Below are 22,167 nucleotides of genomic sequence, written 5' to 3' on the forward strand. Positions count from 1 at the left end.
TGATCACCCGCTCCTGCCTGGAAGGGCTTGAAACAGCCCTGAGGAAGGGGAAAAACTGGGCTGATTGGCAGAGCAGCCGCAGCTGGGGCCACGCCCCAAACGGAGCACAGTTGGCCCTTATAAAAGGGCTGTGAGCCAGGGGCTGAAGGAGTCTCTCTGCAGGCTGAGAGAGAGCAGAGCCTGGCTGCCTGCAAAAAGGGTACTGGAAGTGGTGTGGAGTGGAGTGGAACAGGGCTGAGGGGGATCCAGGGGAGCTCCAGACTGGCAACTCCACAAGCTGCAGGGCCTGGTCCAAGGCCCACAGAGGTACTGAACAGGCAGAGGATGGCAGCAAGTCTGAACTCCCTTGCCTAGGCTTTTACACTGCAGTCTGCCCCAGGGAGCAGGGGCTTGGAGATGACTAGCAGTAGCCCAGACTGAGGCAAGGTGGGGATCAGAGGGTTGGGGGTTTCCCAGAGAGGGGAGACTCAGAGACTGGTGGGGGTATTGCCAGGGGGCAGCTCCCAGGTAAAGGAGCACTGGGGTCTGGGAGGGACACAGGGGCCAGCTACAAGCAGGACACCGGCCTGCAGAGGGCACTCAGGCCGGAAAAGAGCTAATTCCCCGAGAAGACCAGCAGGAGGCGCCGCAGGGGTGAGTCTCGCACGTTTACAGTACACCTAAAAGTTACGATGACATAGTTAAGTCAGCCGGTGGTGTGAAAAAAATCACACTCCTGACCAATACAGCTATACCAACAAAACCCCAGTGTAGATACTGCTATGTTGAGACAGCTAACATTTGTGCAAGGGGTGTTCCTATACTAATAGAAAAACTTGTTGGTATTAGTTGTGTCTATACTCAGGAACGATGCTGGCATAGCCTCCCCAGGGTAGACATACCTTTAAAGATGTGTCTACACACAAATCCTTATTTCCAGTTGAACATGTGTGATATTTTGATAAAATAAAAACCTTAACTGCAAGTCGTTATTCAAGAAAGATTTTAAAAAAACAGCCTCAGGGTGAGGGTGGCTGTAGTTAAATAAAACTCAATTTGTGGCTAAAGGAAGGGGCAGGAGCAAATCTTGTCTAAAAACATGTCCAGAGTTAGGTCTATAGTGTGATGCTCTTAAAACAAAAAGTACAATAGCCCAGAAGAACCACACTGAACCTCTTACACACAAGTCACTTCTCCTTAGTGAGAGTCTACGGTGACTCAACTTTAGTTTAGGGATCTCAGCTTCTTTACCAATCTAATTTCACTTCCTGAGTCAATCAGCTGGTATATTGTGACCTCTGCTTATCACGCACATCTCACTGTTACCGTCTTTCCCTCGTCCCCCCACAATCTGTCTGTTTTATCCATCTATGATCTAGTCTTATACTTGGATGCTAGACTGTTTGGGGCAGGGACCATCTATGTGTTCTATGTCTGTACAGTGCTCGGCGTAGCTGGGCTACCAGAATACAAGTAATAAACACCAACAACCATCTGCAGTTTTCTGACAGCACCCCCAGCTGGGAGAATGAAAGGAGGGCCACAAGCTACCTAAGTGGCACTTTGTTTGAAAGTGATATTAACTCCACTCCTATACCAGTGTTCAATGATCAGTTCATCTGTACGTTCACTGTTGAGGTTGGAATATTATAGAAAATGCAGCTACAGAGTACGGCCACCACCTTACAGGAGAGGCCAAGTTCAGTAATTAACCTGTTTTTACAGCATGAGCAATCCCCCTCTGACCAAATTTCAAACTTAAATGACCATTCATAAATACCTCCTGTGCTCCTCTATTACTGAATCATCTACAAGAATGCAGCCAGGCACTTTAACGAAGAACAGATTTTCAAAAACAGGAAACACCCTATCACCTGGGGGCCGAAGACTTTCCGCCAGCCCAAGCGATGACAGCAGTGCAGTATGTGGCACATCAGCCTGCTCTCAGACTTGTGCTAGAAAGAGTGTGTCCTTTCAGCTTTGAATCCCTGGCACTGACTATTCTAGAGCCGATCTTGTTTCTCACCATGACCGTGAACTGAAGAAGTCTCTCAGAGAATTTAACAGTATTTTTATTCGTTGAGCCCCCAGCAGAGATAGCAACATATTCCGTGACTGCTGAACAGCACTGCAATTTCAGTGCTTGGAAGGGACTGTGGCCATTTCTGCAACAAGGCATCTAGCTTAAGGATTTGTGTATTTGAACTGGGAAACTAACAACTCTGAAGTGTTACGTTTATGCAGAGATAGTGACCACAGAGTGCCCATCAATGGGAATGGGAATGGGAATCACAACCCATCTGAACTAGACTAGACTCCCTTTGATTGTATGGGAGACACACAGTGGGTGAGGTGGTATCTTTTATTGGACCAACTTCTGTTGGTGAGAGAGACAAGCTTTCACAGAGCATTTCTTGGGGTCTGGGAAACAAGCCTGGTCTACATTGACGTAAGGCAGCTTACAGCGACCTAACTCTGTAAGTGTCTACACTACAGCTCCCATTGATGTAAGTCATCCACTACACCGATAATCGCTACGCCTCTCGTGGAGGTGGAGTGCTTAGGCTGATGTAGTTAGGTCAATGCAGTGTCAGCGTAGTCACTGCGTTGCTGATATCGACTGCTGCTGCCTTTCAGAAACCATCCCACAATGCCCCACACTGACAATGCAGTTGGTGCAAGCGCTCCTGGTGAGGACGTGCACTGCCAACACAAGAGCATAGTGTGGACAATTTAATTACTGTGCTGGATGTATGTCGATGAAACAGGTCAACTTAATTTTGTGGTGTAGACTTGCCTGTACTCAGCGTCACAGCTAAACACAAGGTGGAACAGATTGTTTAGCATAAATAGTTAACACACATTTCAAGGGACCAGTCAAGGTGAAGTGGCCTCCAATCACAGGGTGGGAAAAGGGGAGGGGAGGAGAGGCAGCAGGTGGGGGTGGGACAGGATGAGAGAGGGAAGTTGTTTTTAGTGGGCTATCAATTGTTCTAATAAGCCATAAATCCAGAATCTCTGTTCAGTCCATGAGTTTTAGTATCTAGCAAAGTTATAAATTTATGTTCCCAGGGTCATTTTTTGAAAGCGTTGTGCAGGTTTCCTTTGAGGCTGACGACTGATAGATCACTCTATACCTGATCTCGTTGTGAAAAGTGGTCACCCACAGGCGACAGGCTGTTTGTCTTATTTTCCTGTGAGAATTCATTCAAGAGCAGAGCAATTGTCTGGTTTCACCCGAATAGTTGCAGTTGGAGCATTTGGTGCACTGCCTGTGCCACAGGCACTGACTCTGGGTGCTCCAGGGCTTGAGCACCCACGGAAAAAAATTAGCAGGTGCTTAGCATCCACTGACAGCCAGCTCCCCCCTCTTCCCCAGCATTGCCTGTCTGCCAGTGGCCCTGCCAATCAACTCCTCCTCCTCCCTCCCAGCGCCTCCTGTCCACCATGGATCAGCTGTTCCACAGAGTGCAGGAGCTTCTCGGGGGAGGTGGAAAGAGCAGGGACCGGGTGCGCTCAAGGGAGGAGACAGAGCGGGGATGGGCAGAGGCGGGATGTGGTGGAGTGGGGGTGGGGCCCGGGCAGAGTGGGGGCAGGAACAGACAGGATGAGGTGCGGGCTTGGCAGAAGAGGTGGGGTGCGCTCAAGGGAGGAGACAGAGCGGGGATGGGCAGAGGCGGGATGTGGTGGAGTGGGGGTGGGGCCAGGGCAGAGTGGGGGCAGGAACAGACAGGATGAGGTGCGGGCTTGGCGGAAGAGGTGGAGTGTGGGGGGGAGGCCTGAGCAGGTGTTGAGCACCCCCAGGCAAAAGAAAAAACCAGTGGCTATAGCCTGTGCTACACCACATGTTGTGACAAGTATGAGCAGGAGTGTGATTAGTCCTCTCTGCCTTGTCTTATCTCAACACCAGATAGGGAGAGATTCACAGTTACATGGCATTAAAAATAATCTTGAGCTAAAGACATCACATGCAGCACTAAGGCAAAGGGACAGTACAGTCAAAGACTGGCTGTTCAACTCAGGAACTTGCTCATTGACAGTTTCACTTTAGCAGTAAGCGTGTGATGTGTTACAAATATTACTGGGAAATGATTTTTAGTTTCTTCCCAGTATACCAATTTTCTGACTCTGTGACGCCTCACTGTAACCTTGTATTTACTGAAAGTCTGTCACAGACATGGGAAATGTATTCTCTCTCTCGGGGTAGCCTTTCCAGGACATTTCATGATGGGTTTATAGATTTCCTTTTGTGAGAGAGAAAGGAGAGAAAAACCCCAAACGTATATTTCATTTGTTTTACCTGGGTCAAGGATTTTCCTTTGTATCAGAATATGGTTAGAGTCCTGCCCAGAATGTGATTTAAGCCAATGGCTTTTTTGCAAAGGGCTGAACACTCCCATTTCCTGGAAATGATTTTAAAAAGCAGATTCTTCAAAGCAGGCAGCAAAAGAAAATTGGATTTTGATACAGACATAGGCGTGGCTGTTGCTCAGTGTTCATCCACAGCAGCACGCACAAATGAGTTTGTTACAACTCACATTAAGTAACAGGATGAGATGTAATACGTGGCTACTTGAAATTTGGACTCTCTTTAAGCAATTATTATAGCAGACCCAGGAAGTGCAGAAAAACACGCACCCACCTGCTTTATTCAAACCATCCTTTCTGCCTCGGCCAAGACCAATGAAAGAGCCACTATCACTGTGTATCGCTGTTTATGATCTGGCCTGGTCCCCATATGCGTCAGGCACATTGGGTCTGGCAGCTTGATTAGTGAAGGTGTAAAGAGGTCACCACTGATGTCAGGAATTGGTTCAAAACAATAAGGAAGGTAACTTTAGCAGTCACATTGGGTGGAGGGGGTAAAATGGGGTCCGACCAGGACTACCCCTCGCCCAGTACTCCCTGGAACCAGAACTGTGCAGTGAAGACCCCTATACACACACACACTCGCTCACTTTCTCTCTCTGGGCACTAGGATCCAGGTGGTGTCTCCTCTCCCCATCATGTAGCCTTGGGGGAAAACGTACAGAGAACAGCCAGCCAGACTCCAGCTGGTAGGAACCAGCAGGGACCCATGGATAGCCTAGTCAAAACTGCAGAATGTTCTCTGACTGTCTCTGGCCGATTGACTGTTTTCTCCAACCCTTCCTCTCTATCACTGTCTTCACCCCAGCTTCACTCCTGACTGTCCCCCCTCACCCCTTTCCCTTTTCTTAGCTAATCCGCTCCTTGCTGCTATCACATTGTTCACCCTGCTTGCATGTTACACCCTTTCCCCGATCACGTGTCCGTCTATTTAGATTGTTAGGTCTTCTGAGAAGGGACTGCCTGGTACTCTACACAGCACCTGGCATGATGGGGCCCCATTCTTGGTTGGCCCTTCGCACTACCCTTATAAACACGAGAAATAATTAGAGTAGTTTTCAGACATCACCTGAGGAAGTGGCAGCAGCAACTTTCAATCTGGTGGCAACGATTAGCACTGCATTAGCAGAACATCACACACTGCCCTTGGGAAACTTCACTTCACCCTTTCAACACACCTGCAGAAAGCTACATTTCCAGCACTGCCATCCACTCAGCTTACAAGTCTCTAGCTTCTAGCTCTTCAATCGCCACAGTGCACCGAGTTATGTGCTCAGAGAAACCTGCTGGAGCATTCTCTTTCTGAAGGATGAATTCAGAAGGCGCCTTCCTGCAAGCTCCAGTTATAATCCAGGCCCCATTCCCACACACCTTTCATAACAGCCTCATGTAAATTCCCAGAAACAGTGAGCATGGGGAGTGTGTTCATTTGAAGTGTCAACTCTGTACAGTTCCAGAAGCCTGCTGCACATGCTAAGCTGCAACTACTTGCTGGGTAGATGTTTTGCAGTAAGCTACAATTCTAGGGCCAGTGTCACCTATTTGTTCTTTTGGACGCTGGGAGGTGACTGAAAAGAATCTTCCCCACTAATTCCCCAAGAGATGACAAAACAAAAGTTGTGCCCATCCCTCCCCAGGGAGTTTAAGTTGGCACAGCAATAACCTTAGTGTTAGAATGGCCAATAGCAGCAGAAACACAGAGGGCCTCAGAACAGGATATTTCAATTAACTACTGATGTTGCAGAGCCATTTCTTTTGTTCTTGTTATTTTGAATACATGGGGTGTCCCCCCCAGACTGTAACAATTAGAGCCCAGAACTGTAAGACTTATGATTCCAAATGCAATATTAATTCTGTGCTGCACACACACTTAGATAATTTTTTCACATCTTAGCTCACGTTCAACAGTAACAGCAATTAAACAGAACATGGTCCAGCTAACTTTGCTCCTGGAACTCTGACAAGACATTAAAAATTAAATACCATTTCTTACCTATTTTCACACTTTTGATTAAAGACAATTTTACAGTTTAAAAGAACAGGAGTACTTGTGGCACCTTAGACTAATACATTTATTTGAGCATAAGCTTTTCTATGCATTCGAAGAAGTGGGCCGTAGCCCACGAAAGCTTATGCTCAAATTTGTTAGTCTCTAAGGTGCCACAAGTACTCCTGTTCTTTTTGCGGAGACAGACTAACACGGCTTCTACTCTGAAACCTGTCATTTTACAGTCTAGTTTCAGTATTTATTATGTTTTCATTTTCCAGTTCCTAGGCTAGTCAGTCTGACTTTATAGTCCTTTCCCTGCTAATGTCACTTTCTGGTTCCTTTATACTAGGACAATGAGAAAGCGTAAAGGTCAAATTAATGGTGCAGATGTTTCCAAGCCTCCATCTCCCCCATGGTGGAGTGCTCTAGTGTCATCTTGCTCACCTGATGCACTATCTGGAAAGAGAAGGGACTCTGCACTCTATGAAAAGGAAGAAGTCTGCATGGACAATCGCTTTAGCTCAGGCTGGTACTGGTAATTTCACATTCTTGATTACACATATAATTGCAATATTTGAGTTTCTCACCCTCCCGTTCCACAACGTTAGGCCCAACTCCAGCAAACTTAGCTTTACACAAATGGACTTCAGTGAGATCACTCGTGTATAAATTAAGCACATACTTAAATGTGTGCAGGATCAGGACCTTACAGAAAATGTTTCTTCTCCTCCTCCTCAACTTACCTGAATGTAAGTTACTTAAATGGATTTAGTTCAAACATTATTTGAAATAAATTAATCACAGGGCAGACACCAAGCATGAACAGTTTCAGTCATAAGGAGACTTTATGAAGTTATAAATGAGGAAAAACAGTTTAAAATTAAAGTGAAGTTGCAACCTTCACTACATAGAGTTTGCTTCTGCAAATGCTATTCCGCTGGCCTACTATTGGTTTAATTTCATATGCACATGAATACACCAAGCTAGGGATTTTCTCATTTCATGTTTGAAGTGTTCTTAATGCCATGAGTGAAAGATACCAGACTGAAGTCCTCTGTTTAGAGAGAGAACAGGCATAGGCGTAAGCAAGAGCAGTGTAAGTTTCCTCATCACTGCCCCACCAACGCTCTGTCCAGGCCTGACATGGAAGGACCAGCTCCAGCAGAGACAAAGCAGACTAATCTCCATTGAGCACTCAAGCCACGGCCTCTGTGCTGACTGCTACTTAATGCCAACAGTGGAGTTTTCTGAAGTGCACACATCCACTGAAAATCTGGATTGAGACCAAGCTCACTTTACATAAGTCAATCAACAGCCCACAGAAAATGGCTACTTTTGGTCAGTAGCAGGATAGTGAAAGGCTCTAGCGTCTCCTATTAATCCCAAGAGCCACCCAATCCCATTCTATTATTAGATGAAATAAAAATCTATATTAGAGGCAACACAGTGTTTTACGGGGAGTTTCCTAATATTAATATCTTCCCGATACAAAAATACTGCACTTCACTTACCGTGAAAGTCGGATCCTGACTTCTTAGAAGCCATTTAGAATCTGAAAGACAGTTCAGAAGCATTAATAATCTTTCACATATGTTAAATAGTATAATACTATGAGCTTCTATTTTGCCTCCCACCCAAGGATCTCAGGACACTTTGCAAACATTTGTTCAAATTTAGCCTAATGCCCTCGAGATGTGAGTAAGCAAACCCATTTTATAGTCTGGGAAACAGATCCCAATTGTTAAGTATATATTTAGCGTGTGCACAGTCGTCTAGCCAACCGATGGCATCTTCAGTGGTGTGATGCAGTTCTTCTAGGCCATCGCTGAACCTAGTCGGCAGGCATTCACCGACAACGTGCGTCATCTGTGTTGTGATGCAGCTGCACAAAGGGCTGTCACGAAGGCCCCAGCGATACTGGTTGGCTGCATAGAGACCTTACCCGGACCGGAACTTGTTCAACAGGGACCACTGGCGATGGGGCAAGTCAAAGGCAGGCTGGCAAACTGTTAAGTAAAACCTGCCCAAAGTCACACAATCAGGAAGAACCTAGGTACCCTGACTCTGTTTGAAGCACAAGAGCATCCTTCCTCTCCAGCTGGTATTAAGATATTAAACATGTTTACCCTACCGGGGGGTGGGGGAGACCCCCAAAGTGGATTTAGCTCATTTGTGTCCAAAACCCTATTTTCACTGATAAAATCAGAAAGTAAGAGCCCCTTGTAGGAACCGAGTCAAGAGATGCCGAGAATTATGCAGAAGCCAGCAGTGAAACTGACATTTGTCCATGTGTACTTCCCACTACCTAGCAGGCAGAAAACAACATAGTGTAGATTCCATAAACATCATGTATTATGTGGTAACTTAGAACATTTTAACAGACAAACTCTCTTTAGTAAATGTTAAGAAAACCTCTGCAGAAGTTGGGACACAAGTCAAAGTGAATATACTGTGCCTAAGATATGCAGAGATCTACCAGCAGTCCCTGGACCATACCATCTGTGGACAAGCACAACAGAGTCTGTAACTGACTAGACAAGCACAATATGCCTCTGTTTTCTCTAATTATTAAGTTTACAATGTCAGGGTTATTAGACCTAGAGGCCTTTGGCTGTGGTTTCATCAGGAAGGTCTTTTTTTGATGATTACAGAGGGAAGGAAAGGAGTCTTCCTCCAGTCACCAGAGCAGAGGATGGATTCAGAACTCCCAGATTTTATTAGCTTTGCCAATGACTTGCTGTGGTAAGCTTCTGTCCCAAATCTGGACCTTAGCATCCAAAATTTGGGGGCTTAACATGAACTCCCCCAAGCTCACTACCAGCTTGGCTCTGATCTCACTGCCACCAACCAGGATTCAGTGCCTGGTACACTAAAGCCCCCCAAAATCGTCCCTGGGGGACCCCCCCAAGACCCAGAACCCCTGGGTCTCCTATCTCAAATGGGAAAACAAGTTCCTCCCCCTTGTCTCCTCGTTATCTGATCCCCAGCTTCCCTCCCTGGGTGAGCCTGGGCGATGCAGTACTTAACTCCTTGAATACAAAACAAAGAGGCCCATTAACCTCTCCCTAAGGCGATGCATTCAAACCTAGTAAAGCTAACATAAAGAGATTTTCCACCCCCCCCTTTCTGTAGCTTAACCAGAGAAAAACCAAAAACCTCAACCAGGTTTTAAAAAGAAACTTTATATAAAAAGAAAGAAAATACAGAAAAATATAACCCACTGCATTAAGATGTCAATTACAGGCTCTTGCTTATAAGAATTAGGAATACACAGTCTGATTCAAAAAATAGCCAATTTAAACCAGTCCAGCAATTACACCCATGTAAATACAAACCAAAGCACATAACAGCCTATTGCTTGGTTTCCTTTGTACTCACACTTGATAGCAGAATATTAGAAAGAAGATTGGAGTTAGCAGAAAAGCTGTTTCAATCCATAGCCGGGAGAAACAAAAGACCCCGAGTTCCTTTCCCTCCCAGACTTAAAAAAAATCCAGTTCTCTGATTGGTCCTCTGGTCAGGTGCTTGATTTCCCCCTGTCCACCCCTTACAGGTAAAAGAAAATTAACCCTTACCTATCTACTTATGACATTGCTCTCTGACTAGATCTGTATCTTAACACTGGTGGCCAAGAAAGGCCACTTTCAGCAAAGCAACAGGCAGATCAGCACCACCCATCCTAATTAAAGCTTTGTTTCTCAAATGCAGCTCGCAATTTACCTAGAACACTTCCTGCCCTGATAACTCACAGCATTAAAAAGCCTGAATGAGTGCCCAGCTAGCTCAGTATAGGAAAAGTAGATGATGGTTTCAAACAATATAATCGCGCTCATATTTTAATTAATATGATTTTAAACAGCACTTAACACCTAATGTAGACAGGATTTAGATCCTAGAGTCTCAGATTGTGCATGAATCAAGGTCAGCATGCATTCTTCTTAACATAGTCTGGCCCCACCTACACTCGTAGCAAAGAAATCTCACCCTCACTAGGGCAGACCTGTTGTTGACACCCACTTCACACAGGCCATCTTCCTAGGAGAATGAGCCTAACAGACTGCATCATTAGAAAGTTCCCCCCTAAAAATGTTCCTTTTCTTAATTTAATCCTACTATTCCTGGTCAGACCACATTTATGGCACCCAAGGATTCTTCTCCTTCCTTAATGCCTACACCCTTCATACCTATGCACAGTAACATTCTCCCGCTGCCTCCCCCATCCCCCAATCACCCCAAAATGGCATTGATTGACCAAGCTCACTCTTATTCGGTCTTTCTTCAAACCAATCTCCTCGGATTCCCTCCAATATGTCTACCTCCTATCAATGAGAGGACCACATATGAACAGAGCATTTTAGGTGTAACATCACCTGAACCAGAGAAAGGAAAAGAGCCACCTACCCTGATCCACAAGTAACGCACATGAAAACAACTACAGGCTTCTGGTGGGGTTTTGGGGGTTGAGGGAGGGGAACAGAAAGCATTGCCTACTAGTCCATGGAGTAAGTCTCCTAGCTTGCACCCTCCCCCTAAAAAAGCTATAATTGCGCTGCAGTGTTCCTTGCCATTGAAAGTAACAAGACAGCTGCGCACTGTTTAGTACGAATTCAATGTAGTGAATGTTCTAAGTGTAACTTTAGCGCCTCTCTTCCTGCTATTACACTTTCCCTCCAAACTTTACTCCACTTTCTCTTGCTTTTCATTCCTCTACTAAGTCCTGGTGCAGCTCTTCCTGCATTTCCTTCTCCTTCCCCTCCTCCCATACCATCCCCTCACACCCAAAACCCAGGACTAAACCTAGTAGCCAAAGAGATGAAATATAGCTACCACCCCCATCCCACTCCTGGCACTGTCCAGAGGACATACCCAGGTAAGAAACCAATCTACCCCAACCTACTGCCCTGGACCAGGTTCAGGATTACCAACTTTCATAGCCACATCCAGCTTAGATGAGTTTGATCGCCCACAAACTCCTCTCTTTGCTGAACGGAAGAAAGAACATGCCAGTCCCTCTGCACCCCAGCCTACAGACACCTCAACTACCCACAAGCAAGTTAGGAGTTTCTACAACTTTACCTTCCACCAGCTGCTACTCTTCCCTTCCTCCCCACCCCCAACCTCCTTTTTGGGTCTTCCTCCTCTGTGAATAGCTCCAGGGGTGTCCTCTGCTACTACGACTACTACTACGAGCTTAGACTGTAGTTCAGCTGCTGACTGTCAATTTCATTGCAAGCCAGAGGGCTCTGAGCAGCAGTTTTGAGCATGCTCTGGCCTGCAAAGTACTGTGTTTGAGCCATCGGCAGACTCAGGAAGATAGCAGTGTCTCAGTTTACATTGAATTCTCATTTAGAATGTTTCCTTTGCAGTTATAAGGGCTAGAAATGTAATGAACACGCTGGGAAAGTTTCCTGCTCACCATGGGCAAAGGATTCTTCAAGATCTGTTTTTAGTACTGCTCTACAGTCCTCTATCCCCCATTCCTTCCTGATTCCATATGCAAGAGCTTTTGTGAAGGAGCAGTGCCCTTTATGACTCTCTGGAATCTGTCGAAGGGGAAAGGACTGGGGTGATTTTAGCACCCTAGCAGCCTCACCTGCCAGGTCTTGTATGCAGGTCACCAGTATACAATCATTGACAATGATAAAGGCAGAGAGATCCAGTAGTGACTGCATGAATGTGAGACTTTATTCTGTGCTCTTAAGGTCCCCCATCACCACCCCCAGATCCGTCTGTGGGCCATGTCCCAACATGAAACTGTAGTAGTAGGATTTTATGTTTGTATTTTGTATGATTTAGAATGACGGATAAAGAATAAGGAGATGATAATGTAGCATGTATTGAATGTACTGGTGTTATGATTTGACCACAGCCTGCCAGCTACCCTTTTTGAATAGGAGACAGGAATAGCCTAATGGGCCATTTGGTAAAGATGCATCAGCCGGAATCTGTGTCTGAGCTAATTTCAAGGTAGTAACAGACATTAGGATCATTACTTTGTTGTACGTTAAGCAATTTAAAATAAGTAAAAGAATGCCATGATTGTTTTCTTGTGCATTGCAATCTGATGTTTCTGTTTAAAATGTTCTGTGTAAGTTAATTCTGTTGTGTGCATGAATGAGGAATGTATGTGTAAAGAAAACTGAAGGCCATTTGCTGAGCCAGATGTACAAGGGAGGAACTGGAGACAGACACAAGGGCGCCAGGAGACTGCAACATGCCCCTATTGAAATGTAAGAGGAGGGCAGATTGACGACTCTAAAGATGAGACAGGCACCTATCAATGGGGACAAGATAGCTGTAATAAAGAATGAGAAGGACAATTTAAGAAAACAAGCACTTGGTCAAACAACAATTAATTACAGCATGACGCGTGCAAAACTCTGGTCCCAATGAAGGAAAAATCACTATATAAACAGGCTGCCTTGCCATTAAACTTTGGGTTCGTCCTGCCAAGACTTCTCCACAGCATTGTCTCATGACTGAGGGAACCCGGCTCCTCCCTACTGGTGATCAGTCTAGCAGCCCATTAGATTGATCCGGACTTTAGACTGGTAACTCTAACATCAACTGGCAGGACAGTGTGGGTGTGGTGTGATTGAAGGCATATGCTAATTGTTGTATCTTCAATAAACGCAGTGTATTGCTTTTTCCCCTGAAAAAAATCCCATGTGCTTCTTATAAGCATAACAAAACAACTGTCCAGAGACTAGCAAGCCTTTCCAGAGCACTACGGGCTGATTTTAGGCGTGAGCAATGAGTCATGTGAGGTAACTCAGAATCTATGTTTAACTCAACCAGGTGTCATTCTGCTGATGCTTTCTGTAATACATCTCTAGGCTTGTTTATTTCACAATTTCTGTACGATTTCCAAAAAACACTAAACCAAACACTACTGGCTTTGGGATAGGGGATACCCCTGAAGAGGGAACAAAGAAAGTACTTCAGCTTCTCAAGGGATGCAGAGAAAAGAATACGCGATCGCAGGCACTAAGTCTGCAGCCCAAATAATGCAAAGAAAGGGGGTCAAGGACCAAGCAACCTATGGATTACCTGGCACAGTTGCACTGTTTAACTGCCAGCGTAAATGGGACTTAAACCGGCCCCAATTCAACAAAGAAAGGAATTAGATAGTAGATAACACACTCTATTAAAGAGACTATGCCTTTTAGACACTAAGGGCTTGTCTACACTACTGGCCAGATCGACGGGCAGTAATCGATCCAATGGGGGTCAATTTATCGTGTCTAGTATAGACACAATAAATCGACCACTGATTGCCGTAGCGTTGACTCCACTATTCCACCTCAATGAGAAGCACAAGGGGAATCGATGGGAGAGCATCTCCAGTCAACACACCACAATGAAGACACCGTGGTAGGCAGATCTAAGTACATCGACTTCAGCTACGTTTTTCATGTAGCTAAAGTTGTGTAACATAGATCGATCATCCCCTGGAGTGTAGACCAGCCCTCAATCATAGGGCTGGGCAATAACTGAAAATATAATTAACATGCAATGACTAAGCAAAGGAAGATTTGGGGAAAGTCAACTTGATATTTATTACAAGAAAAAGCCAACATGAGTTCACATGTAGATAGAGACCATATTTGATTCCCTTGTCCTCACCCTTCATATGTCACTAGCCTTGATTGTAAGATCTCTGGGACAAGCACTGTGTGTACCTCTAATTTCAGCACCTAGCCCAATGAGGTCCAACTCAAAACAAGGACCTTTGGACACTACCATGGGTTATTACAAATCCTACATTCCTTTCAATGATCATGTCTCTATTTACCAGCTAACACTGGAGGTCTGTCAGAAATAAAGTTTTAAAAAGATACCTTAAATGGGAGGAGAGAAAAACCATTTTCAAACTTCAGTGAGCAAAGGGGAGGGATTGCTCTGTGACTCCAACAGGAATTATCTAGAATAAACTCGCACCCTACATTATTGGCTGCATATCAGAGTACCAGAAGCAGCTTAATCTTTCTTGCTGCAGCAGAAAGACAAATTGCAAAGGTTTGGCCCTGAAACAGAAGAGATTGTAGATTATTATATCACTATAATCCTTATGAACCCAATCAGACTGTGCAAAGAATAGGCTATGCGTTAGTGTTATATACAGGAATCTGCACTAGCTAAGCACTGCCAGTGAATAGGACACTTGAACTTGGTCCAGGAACACCAAAGGTTAGTTGGATATCTTACAAAATAAAGATGTGAAAGCCCAGCACCAAAAAACTTCAATGATACTAACAGGTATCAACCAGGAATCGCAGTCATGCCAAAAGAATACAATTTAGGCTGTCTTCACTGCCAAAAAGGTATGTTTTTCTCATGGGATAATTAATGCATGTTACCCATCTCACTGTAAAATCGTAGTAGTCACAGGGCGCGCTGCAGCGTGCTGCATGCTCTCAGGGAGGTTAATACTATACTCGCCCCCCACCCAAGCTCCTCTAGCAATCTCACAGTAAATACTACAATGACTTGCCTCCACTGGGATTTTACAGCAGTATAGTTACCCCACAGTAAACACACACTTGGTTTACTTTTGGGGCTTGTCTACACTTCAAAGATCATTCAGATTAAGGTAGGGTGTGAATCTGAATTTGCAAGCCCTTAGCTGTGCATACAGCAAACACTGGAATAGCAGAAGAATGGAGGACAGGGAACTTATTGCATAGGAGGGCTTGGCTGTTGGTGGATTAGCATGCACATTACAGGCTCTTTTTCGAAAGAGGTTTCATTTTGAAAACCTCCTCTTCCACCATTCTGCAATCGGATGGTGACAGAGGGCAATTTTCTACAATGTCCTGGACAAACCTTATTGAGTTACATTAAATTTTATCAAATTAAATGTAGCATCTTTGGTTCCATTATATTCAAAATACAATTATATGTAACTTTTCCAGGAAACTGACTAACGTGAACCTTGGAGAAATGTTAGAAACTTCAAACAACAGTTTGGGACAATACGTGTTTAGTGGGTTTCCTAGGAGGTACTTTGGAGGCCTTTTGAAGCTAAGCCCTGGGAAGAAAAAAAAAAACTCATTATCTACTGACTACCTGCTCCTGAAAACTCAAGCTCAGAGACCTCTGAACTATATAAAAGGAGGGACTGAACTTTTCATGGGTGTGCTAGTTCTGAGCGGAGATTGTTGTGAACTTTTGATCACAGAAGAGACCCTTTTGTGGGGTCTGAAGGACTGATCGCCAGTCAGAGCCCTTGCTGGAGTTAGGGTGACCTCTGGCAAGTTTGTTAGCAGGTTCTTTCACTGTGTTTTAATGTTTTCTCTATAATGTTTTTACTCTAAAAATAAATAAACTTGGAGAGAAACAGCTGAGTGGTAGCTTAACTGTGGGCAGTTACACTGTTAGGGTATGGCTACACTTGCAGCTGTACAGCACTGGGAGTTACAGCTGTCTTCATACAACTGTGAAGGGAAGGCGCTGCAGTGTGGCCACACTGACAGCTACCAGCGCTGCAGTGTGGCCACATTTGCAGCATTTGCAGTGCTGTTGGGAGTGGCTGAACAGGCATTCTGGGATACCTCCGAATACCTCTGGAGGCCAATTACAGTGCTTTTGGTGGCCACGCTGGCGGAGCAGCGCTGCATCACTAGCGCTGCAATCATTATACCCCAGGCACAGCAGGAGTACAGCCAGCGCTGCAGCGAGGGAGATGCAGTGCTGTATGTGCCTTACAAGTGTGGACGTTGAGTAAGTTGCAGTGCTGTAAACCCATCATCAGCGCTGAAACTCTCCAGTATAGCCAAGCCCTTAGTCTCTGAACAGAAAGCAAGCAGGTCTGTCTAGGCCAGTGGTTCCCAAACTTCAACAACCTGTGAACCCCTTTCACTAAAATAAAGTCTCACGAACTCTGTCCTAAAAAATTAGTATTTCCAGGGATTGTCTCCTTTACCAGAGGATAAATCATAAAAGCAGTGATCTTGGAAATATAAAATTTGTTTTTATGACATCCTTATTACACATTATTTATTATTAATTATTACAGTATTTTTATTACACTACGAAAATGGCAACATTCTTCCAAGATCTCACTTTCGTAGCTTGTATCACTTTGAATAAGTCTGTTATAAGACAAGGCTTCTATGTTTCATCAAGGAGTATCAGAGGTGAAACAGCATAAAGGTATTTAAGAAGCCAACTCAAAGAGTTCCTTCTATGCCAGCATTCAGGTCTTGAGCAGTCCAGGCAAACAACACACGTTACAACAAAGCTTAAACTTGTTCTTCATAATTTTACTAGTTGCCTACTTAATTTTAAAAACAGCAAAAAATATCCGCCTCTCTTCCCATTTCTTATAAGGAGTCTTGAAGTTTAAATCTCCTCACTGTGATAGAGAGGCTTGCTTTGATCCGCTAAGCCCTTGGAAGTCCAAGGGCTCTGGGCTACTGGCCCCATGCTGCCCAGGGTCCCTAGGGAAAGCTCTGTCCACCATTATGGAATTTTTCCCCCCCAAGAGCCCCCTTTAACATTTCGTGAACCCCAGGTGCGAACCACTGGTCTAGGCAGTCTGTCTTCTGCTGCGGATAACAGTGAGGGCAGAGAACTGCTCAGCCTGGAGAAACCCCGGTCAGAAGTGAGGAGACGGCTAACGGAGTCAGAAGTCTAGAGTGGGTGCCCTTGCCGGATCACAAAGGGGAAATATGTGTGCGCTTGCCCTGACCTGTGATCCTCTCTGACAGTCTGTGCACAGACTATTTCCATGTGTGCTGGTTCTCCTGTACCAGGGTGGGCTTTGGGTGGCTGCAGCTAGTTTGTCAAGCCTTTTTTTTTTTTTTTTTTTTAAGTTAGAGAAGCTCTCCATATTCTGCCATCTTTATAGCTGTTGACATTAACACTGTTCCCAACCTTGCAATGAGCTTCACAAAAGCAGGCCCTGCAACCACAGGAGCAGTCTCAATAACTAATAAAAGTTAGTCCCTCATTATTGTCCACCTGCCCGGAGCTCACTGCAGGAGCTGAGCCTTTATTAGCTTTTCCTCATTAGGTAAGTACGGTTCCTCTCTATCCTACTTTCAGCTTAGCTATCACTAGTAGCTCATTCACCAAGTTCTCTCTGCAAGCAAGTAAATATGCCAAGCCAAAGGCCTTCTGAAATAAGGACTAGGAAGTCTGCTTTCAAGCTGCTTCCTCCAGGGTCCATCAAGGTTGGAAAGGAGAGCGCTGCACAGCCACAGAGACAAAGACATTAGCAGCCTCTTCTGCTAACTTTAGGCTTCATTAGGCCCACTCCCTCTCAGACAGAGGGTCAGATGGCACACAAGGGGCCAGGTAGATGGGTGTGAAGGTGTGGCCAAGGGACACTGTGAGACATTCTCACCAGTGGGTTACAAGGGCATTAGACTACTGCTGAAGTTATGGGGGTAGTTTACTCTTCATTTGCATACATATTCTGTTACTGTATTTTCCCGAGTTTATAACTGTGTTCCCTGTCCCCTAACAAAGGCTCTCTCATTTGAACACAGTCTGAGTGTTTGGGAGTGCAGGAGGGAGGGAGTATTTACTTTTCTCGGGTATCAGAGTGGGCTTTAGCCAGTTTAGTTATATGCCAAGAGGGAGCCTAGATCTATCTTTGCTGCCATTCACCATCTGGCAGAAGGGTTACAGATGTCTAGACTCCAGACCACAGGAGCCCTTTGAAGTGACTCTCCTGCTAAGAAAATATTTCCTGCCTCATATCTTCTGTTGCAATCAACAAACTTTCAGGCGTGATGGGCATCCACCACACCCAGTTCAGAGCCAGCTCTTCTTTGATTTCCAAACAATAAGGACACTTAAAATAAAGTCCTTGATTCTGCAATTTACAGTGTGTGCTAGGCCTACTACACACACACGTAGGTGCAGGTCCCACGAAAGTTAACAGATTCAGCAGCCTTCCCAAACACTGGAAGTGGCCAGTTGAGGCCTCAATTACATAAGGGGTCATTTGTCTGTCATTTATATTGCACCAATTAACTACTTGGTCCTGCCTCAGCACAGGGAGCTGGATTTGAAGACCTATCAAGGTCCCTCCAGTCCTGCACTTCTATAAGTGATTTGATTCAAATATGCAATTTCTGACGCTAATGCTACAGGAGGTATTTTAGTAGCAGTAGCAGCCAAAGACCATAATGGGCATCAGAGCTCTGCTGTGCTAGGCTATCAACACACACAGATATAGGTACAAACCCTACCTTGAAGATCTTACAACCTACAAATTTTAGATTGAAATCTCTTACTCCTGGTAAGTGTTAAAGCTTTGTTACAGGATTCAAATATTAATTTGAAAGTCCAAAGCATAATAAAACCAAGGCTGGCCAGGGAAATAACCAATGTACAAAGCACAGACTCAATTACCAGTCTATAGTCACTTCTGCTTCCATGCAGGTGACATTTCCCAAAAGTCTGCAGCAACGAATCCAGCCTTGTACTTCTAATATAACTCTGCAGACACCAACTGCATTCACATAACTGCTGTCAGTATTCCCCTCTCATGAAAGGAGGTTTTACTGAACTATCCTCAATAATGATTTTGATACCTAACGTCATTCGAAAACTGGATTTATGTCAAGTTACAACCACATCCTCCTGAGCTGAAGCAGCTGCTCTTTCACCAAGCTTGGCAGAAAGGGAGGTCTGAAGCAGACCCATTCTAATCACTGCAAGTGCCACTGCAAGGTTTGAAATCTGTAAGACAAAAGCCAAGATATTCCTTGTTTCAAGGCTGAGAAATATGCACTAGCTCCCATTTCAGCTCAGTTCAACATATAGAGTTTGAAAGTCCCTCTGTGAAATTATAACAGTATGGCCACTAGCTAAGGATTTAACAAGAAGCCCCACAATGTGATGTGACTCAACTAAGGGAGAACATTGTATTAACAGCAGAATCTGATGAAAGCCACACTGCCAGTGCAGAAAGTTTATACTGAAGGATCCATGTAACATCATGTGACTGTCTAAATCACAGGATCTGAAAGAAGTCTGGATGGAGAGACCATAACCAGTTGTGTTAAGGGCAACAGTTTACAGACTCCAAATTTATCTCAAATCATTCTGCCTTTATTTTTTTTTTTTGTGGCAGGGATTGAGGGCTAGGGGGCTGGAACAAAGAGCTAAGAGCTTCCCTAAAATAAAACCAGAGAAGGAAACGGGAGGGTTAGGGGGGAGGAGAGAAAGAAAGAAAGCAAATCCCAAAACAAAAAACAGACTAAGGAAACAGTACTATGTGTCTCCCAGGGGTTACTGGATGGTGTGAAAATATGGTTTAATGAACCCAGTAATATTCACTAAAAGCTTCTCATGCCAATACTACTGTACAGCATGTCACTAGCAGTGGCAAAGATTTAGCAACTGCACCGTTTAGAAAGAGCAATCTCTTTTCAACACTCCCCACCTTTTTATTCTAAAGAAAGCGTATGAAGCACGTTATTATATTGCCTCTTTGCGCCTCCTTCTAACCGAACACCATACATCAATGGGAGTTAAACCTGAAAGCAGGCCAAAAGAAAGTATCAATACCAAGTTATTAAAGACACTAGATTTAAGAGCACATCTCATAAGTGGTGGTGGTTCTGGACTTTCAAGACCCTTCTTAGGCCTTGGCTACATTGGTGCTTTCCAGCGCTGCAACGTTCTCGCTAGGGGTGTGAAAAAACACACTCCTGAGCGCAGCAAGTTACAGTGCTGTAAAGCGCCAGTGTAAACAGTGCTAATTCCCACGGGGAGGTGGAGTACCTGCAGCGCAGGGAGAGCTCTCTCCCAGCACTGGCGCTGTGACCACACTCACACTTCAAAGCGCTCCCGCGGCAGGCTTTGAAGTTGCAAGTGTAGCCATACCCTGAGTGGGAAACAGGGCAGCCAAACAACAGCTTAACCAAGACACATTTGGCCTTTACATCCCAATCACAGTACACTACATTTCCCATTACATTAATCTATCTTTATGTAATGGAAACAAAATAAAGACTGATGAGGTAGTAGGTGAGTGTACTGGTTTTTCCATTGTTGAACAATCCATCAACCCCATGAGTCAGACCTCAGTAGTTCACCCAAAAGAGCCACAGCAGTGTGAATCAGAGTGGATAAAAACCAATGCTTTCAACAAAAAAAAAAAAATTGATTTTTTTTATTTAAATCAGATTTTTTTGATAAAACGATTGAGGAAAAAACCTGTCTAAAGATGGTTTTAATTAAGATCCATCATAGCTTAAAAGATATCTCATCATGGAATAGGGATTGTAAAATCTAATTCAACAGCATAAGACAATATTCATGTAATGTTTAAGAAAAATTTTATAAATGAGTTCCAGTAGCTCATGGATTAGGGACCCAATCTTATGGAGTTCCAGGGGCTTCTGTATAGATTATTTCAGTTAATTTTTCTATCTACCCAATGGGAATCAGTGCTCAGTCTAGAAGATACCATCAGAGATGCTTAGTTCCGCTGTTCTCAAACTATGGATTTGTGGCTCCAGAAGTAAACTGTTTGTTAACAGCAAAAATGTTATGTTATAAATAAAGAAAGAAAATAAAGAAAGGTGAGAAATAACAGAGCTCAACTCTACTGTCCCTCTGCAAATTACTTCTCTCTAAAAGCAAAGCTTCAGAAAGTTCAATGAATAGAAGATTGTTGGGGGTGGAATATATCTGGACAAGGAGAAGAAGTCTAGAGGTAAATGTGAGAAGTGAGGGACATATGCCTGTTTTGTTGAAATATTAGGTTTGCTGTTGAAGAAAAAATCCCAGAACACTTAATGTGGTTGTTTTAGTTAAATAAAACAATTTAATTGTCTGTCTGGTGATGTTCTCCTCCTAATACAGCATAGCAAGAAAATCCTCCAAATATTAATAATTAACCTATTGAATTGGAGATATTTCACCTCCCAATGACTTCACAAATATCTGCTTCAATTACTTTTGGTAAATAAAATAACCAATCATTCATTTTCTGATATAGCTGTAAAACTAACCTGAAAAGTTTTCAAAATAAATCACGATTTAAAAATGTATAGTGTGTACCTTCTAAAAATGTAACTTACATCTCTCTCTGATTTGTGAAGGATATGTATTAAGGTTATAACAACCAACAAGTATGCTCTTTTAGGTAGAAATCCATGATTAAATCGAGTCTTCCTGACTAGTGATTTAAATCAAATCCACCTGGTGTGAATTTGTTTTCTCTCTCTCACACACACACACACACTTCTCACAGCAAGATGACTGACCAAGTATTATTTTATCAACTACAACTGGTTAACAACATAGTAACGTATGGGTGAGAGCTGTGGCGGAGGCAGGCCCACGCATACTTTCTCTTCAGCTTGAGGCCATCTTTGGAGACAGGGCAGCATAAATTGCATAAAGAACGAGACAGCAAAAACAGTGGGACAGTGAAGCAGTGCACGAGCAGAAAAGCAGCCTGTTTAAAACAAGGCCATTACAACAAAAAATGGAATTCATAATGAGTATCAGTAGCACCAGAGATAACACCCTCCCGTAGGATATATGGAGTAGTCGAGCCATGCTGGACTTCCAAACCTTCAACAAACCAGTGAAGGCACAGTGCAGCAGTCAGAGCATTGAGAGGAGGTGCAAGTTCTATTACCACTTCTGCCACAGATTCTATATTGCATAGGGCAAGTCATTTACAGTTAATCTAAAAAAAAAAAAGGCGGGGGGAAATAGGGTTATGCCTTTTCTGGCTTCTTTGGGGTGCATAAAGTGGGCTTTATGGCCACCATAAGAATGTTTCCCTGAATGTGTTTTACATGACAAATGTAAGCCTTATCTACTCTGTTCTTCCCGGAACACTCTACAGACAA

At 44.1% G+C, this 22,167-nt stretch overlaps 1 protein-coding gene across 6 annotated transcripts in view; it reads right to left on the bottom strand.

Moving 5' to 3' along the window:
* The window catches only part of UBAP1 (ubiquitin associated protein 1), a 58,217-nt gene that overhangs the window by 17,503 nt on the left and 18,547 nt on the right, over positions 1–22,167 (bottom strand). For all 6 annotated transcript variants that reach the window (XR_012656049.1, XM_032779860.2, XM_032779862.2 and 3 more), the window contains one exon: positions 7,849–7,889. Coding sequence is in view for 5 of the 6 variants with exons in the window: in XM_032779860.2 (XP_032635751.1) it covers positions 7,849–7,882 (34 nt within the window). In the remaining variant the exon portion in view is untranslated. The remainder of the gene's footprint in view (positions 1–7,848; positions 7,890–22,167) is intronic.

The sequence above is a fragment of the Chelonoidis abingdonii genome, chromosome 6, assembly GCF_003597395.2.
Source record: "Chelonoidis abingdonii isolate Lonesome George chromosome 6, CheloAbing_2.0, whole genome shotgun sequence".
Classification (NCBI taxonomy): Eukaryota; Metazoa; Chordata; order Testudines; family Testudinidae; genus Chelonoidis; species Chelonoidis abingdonii.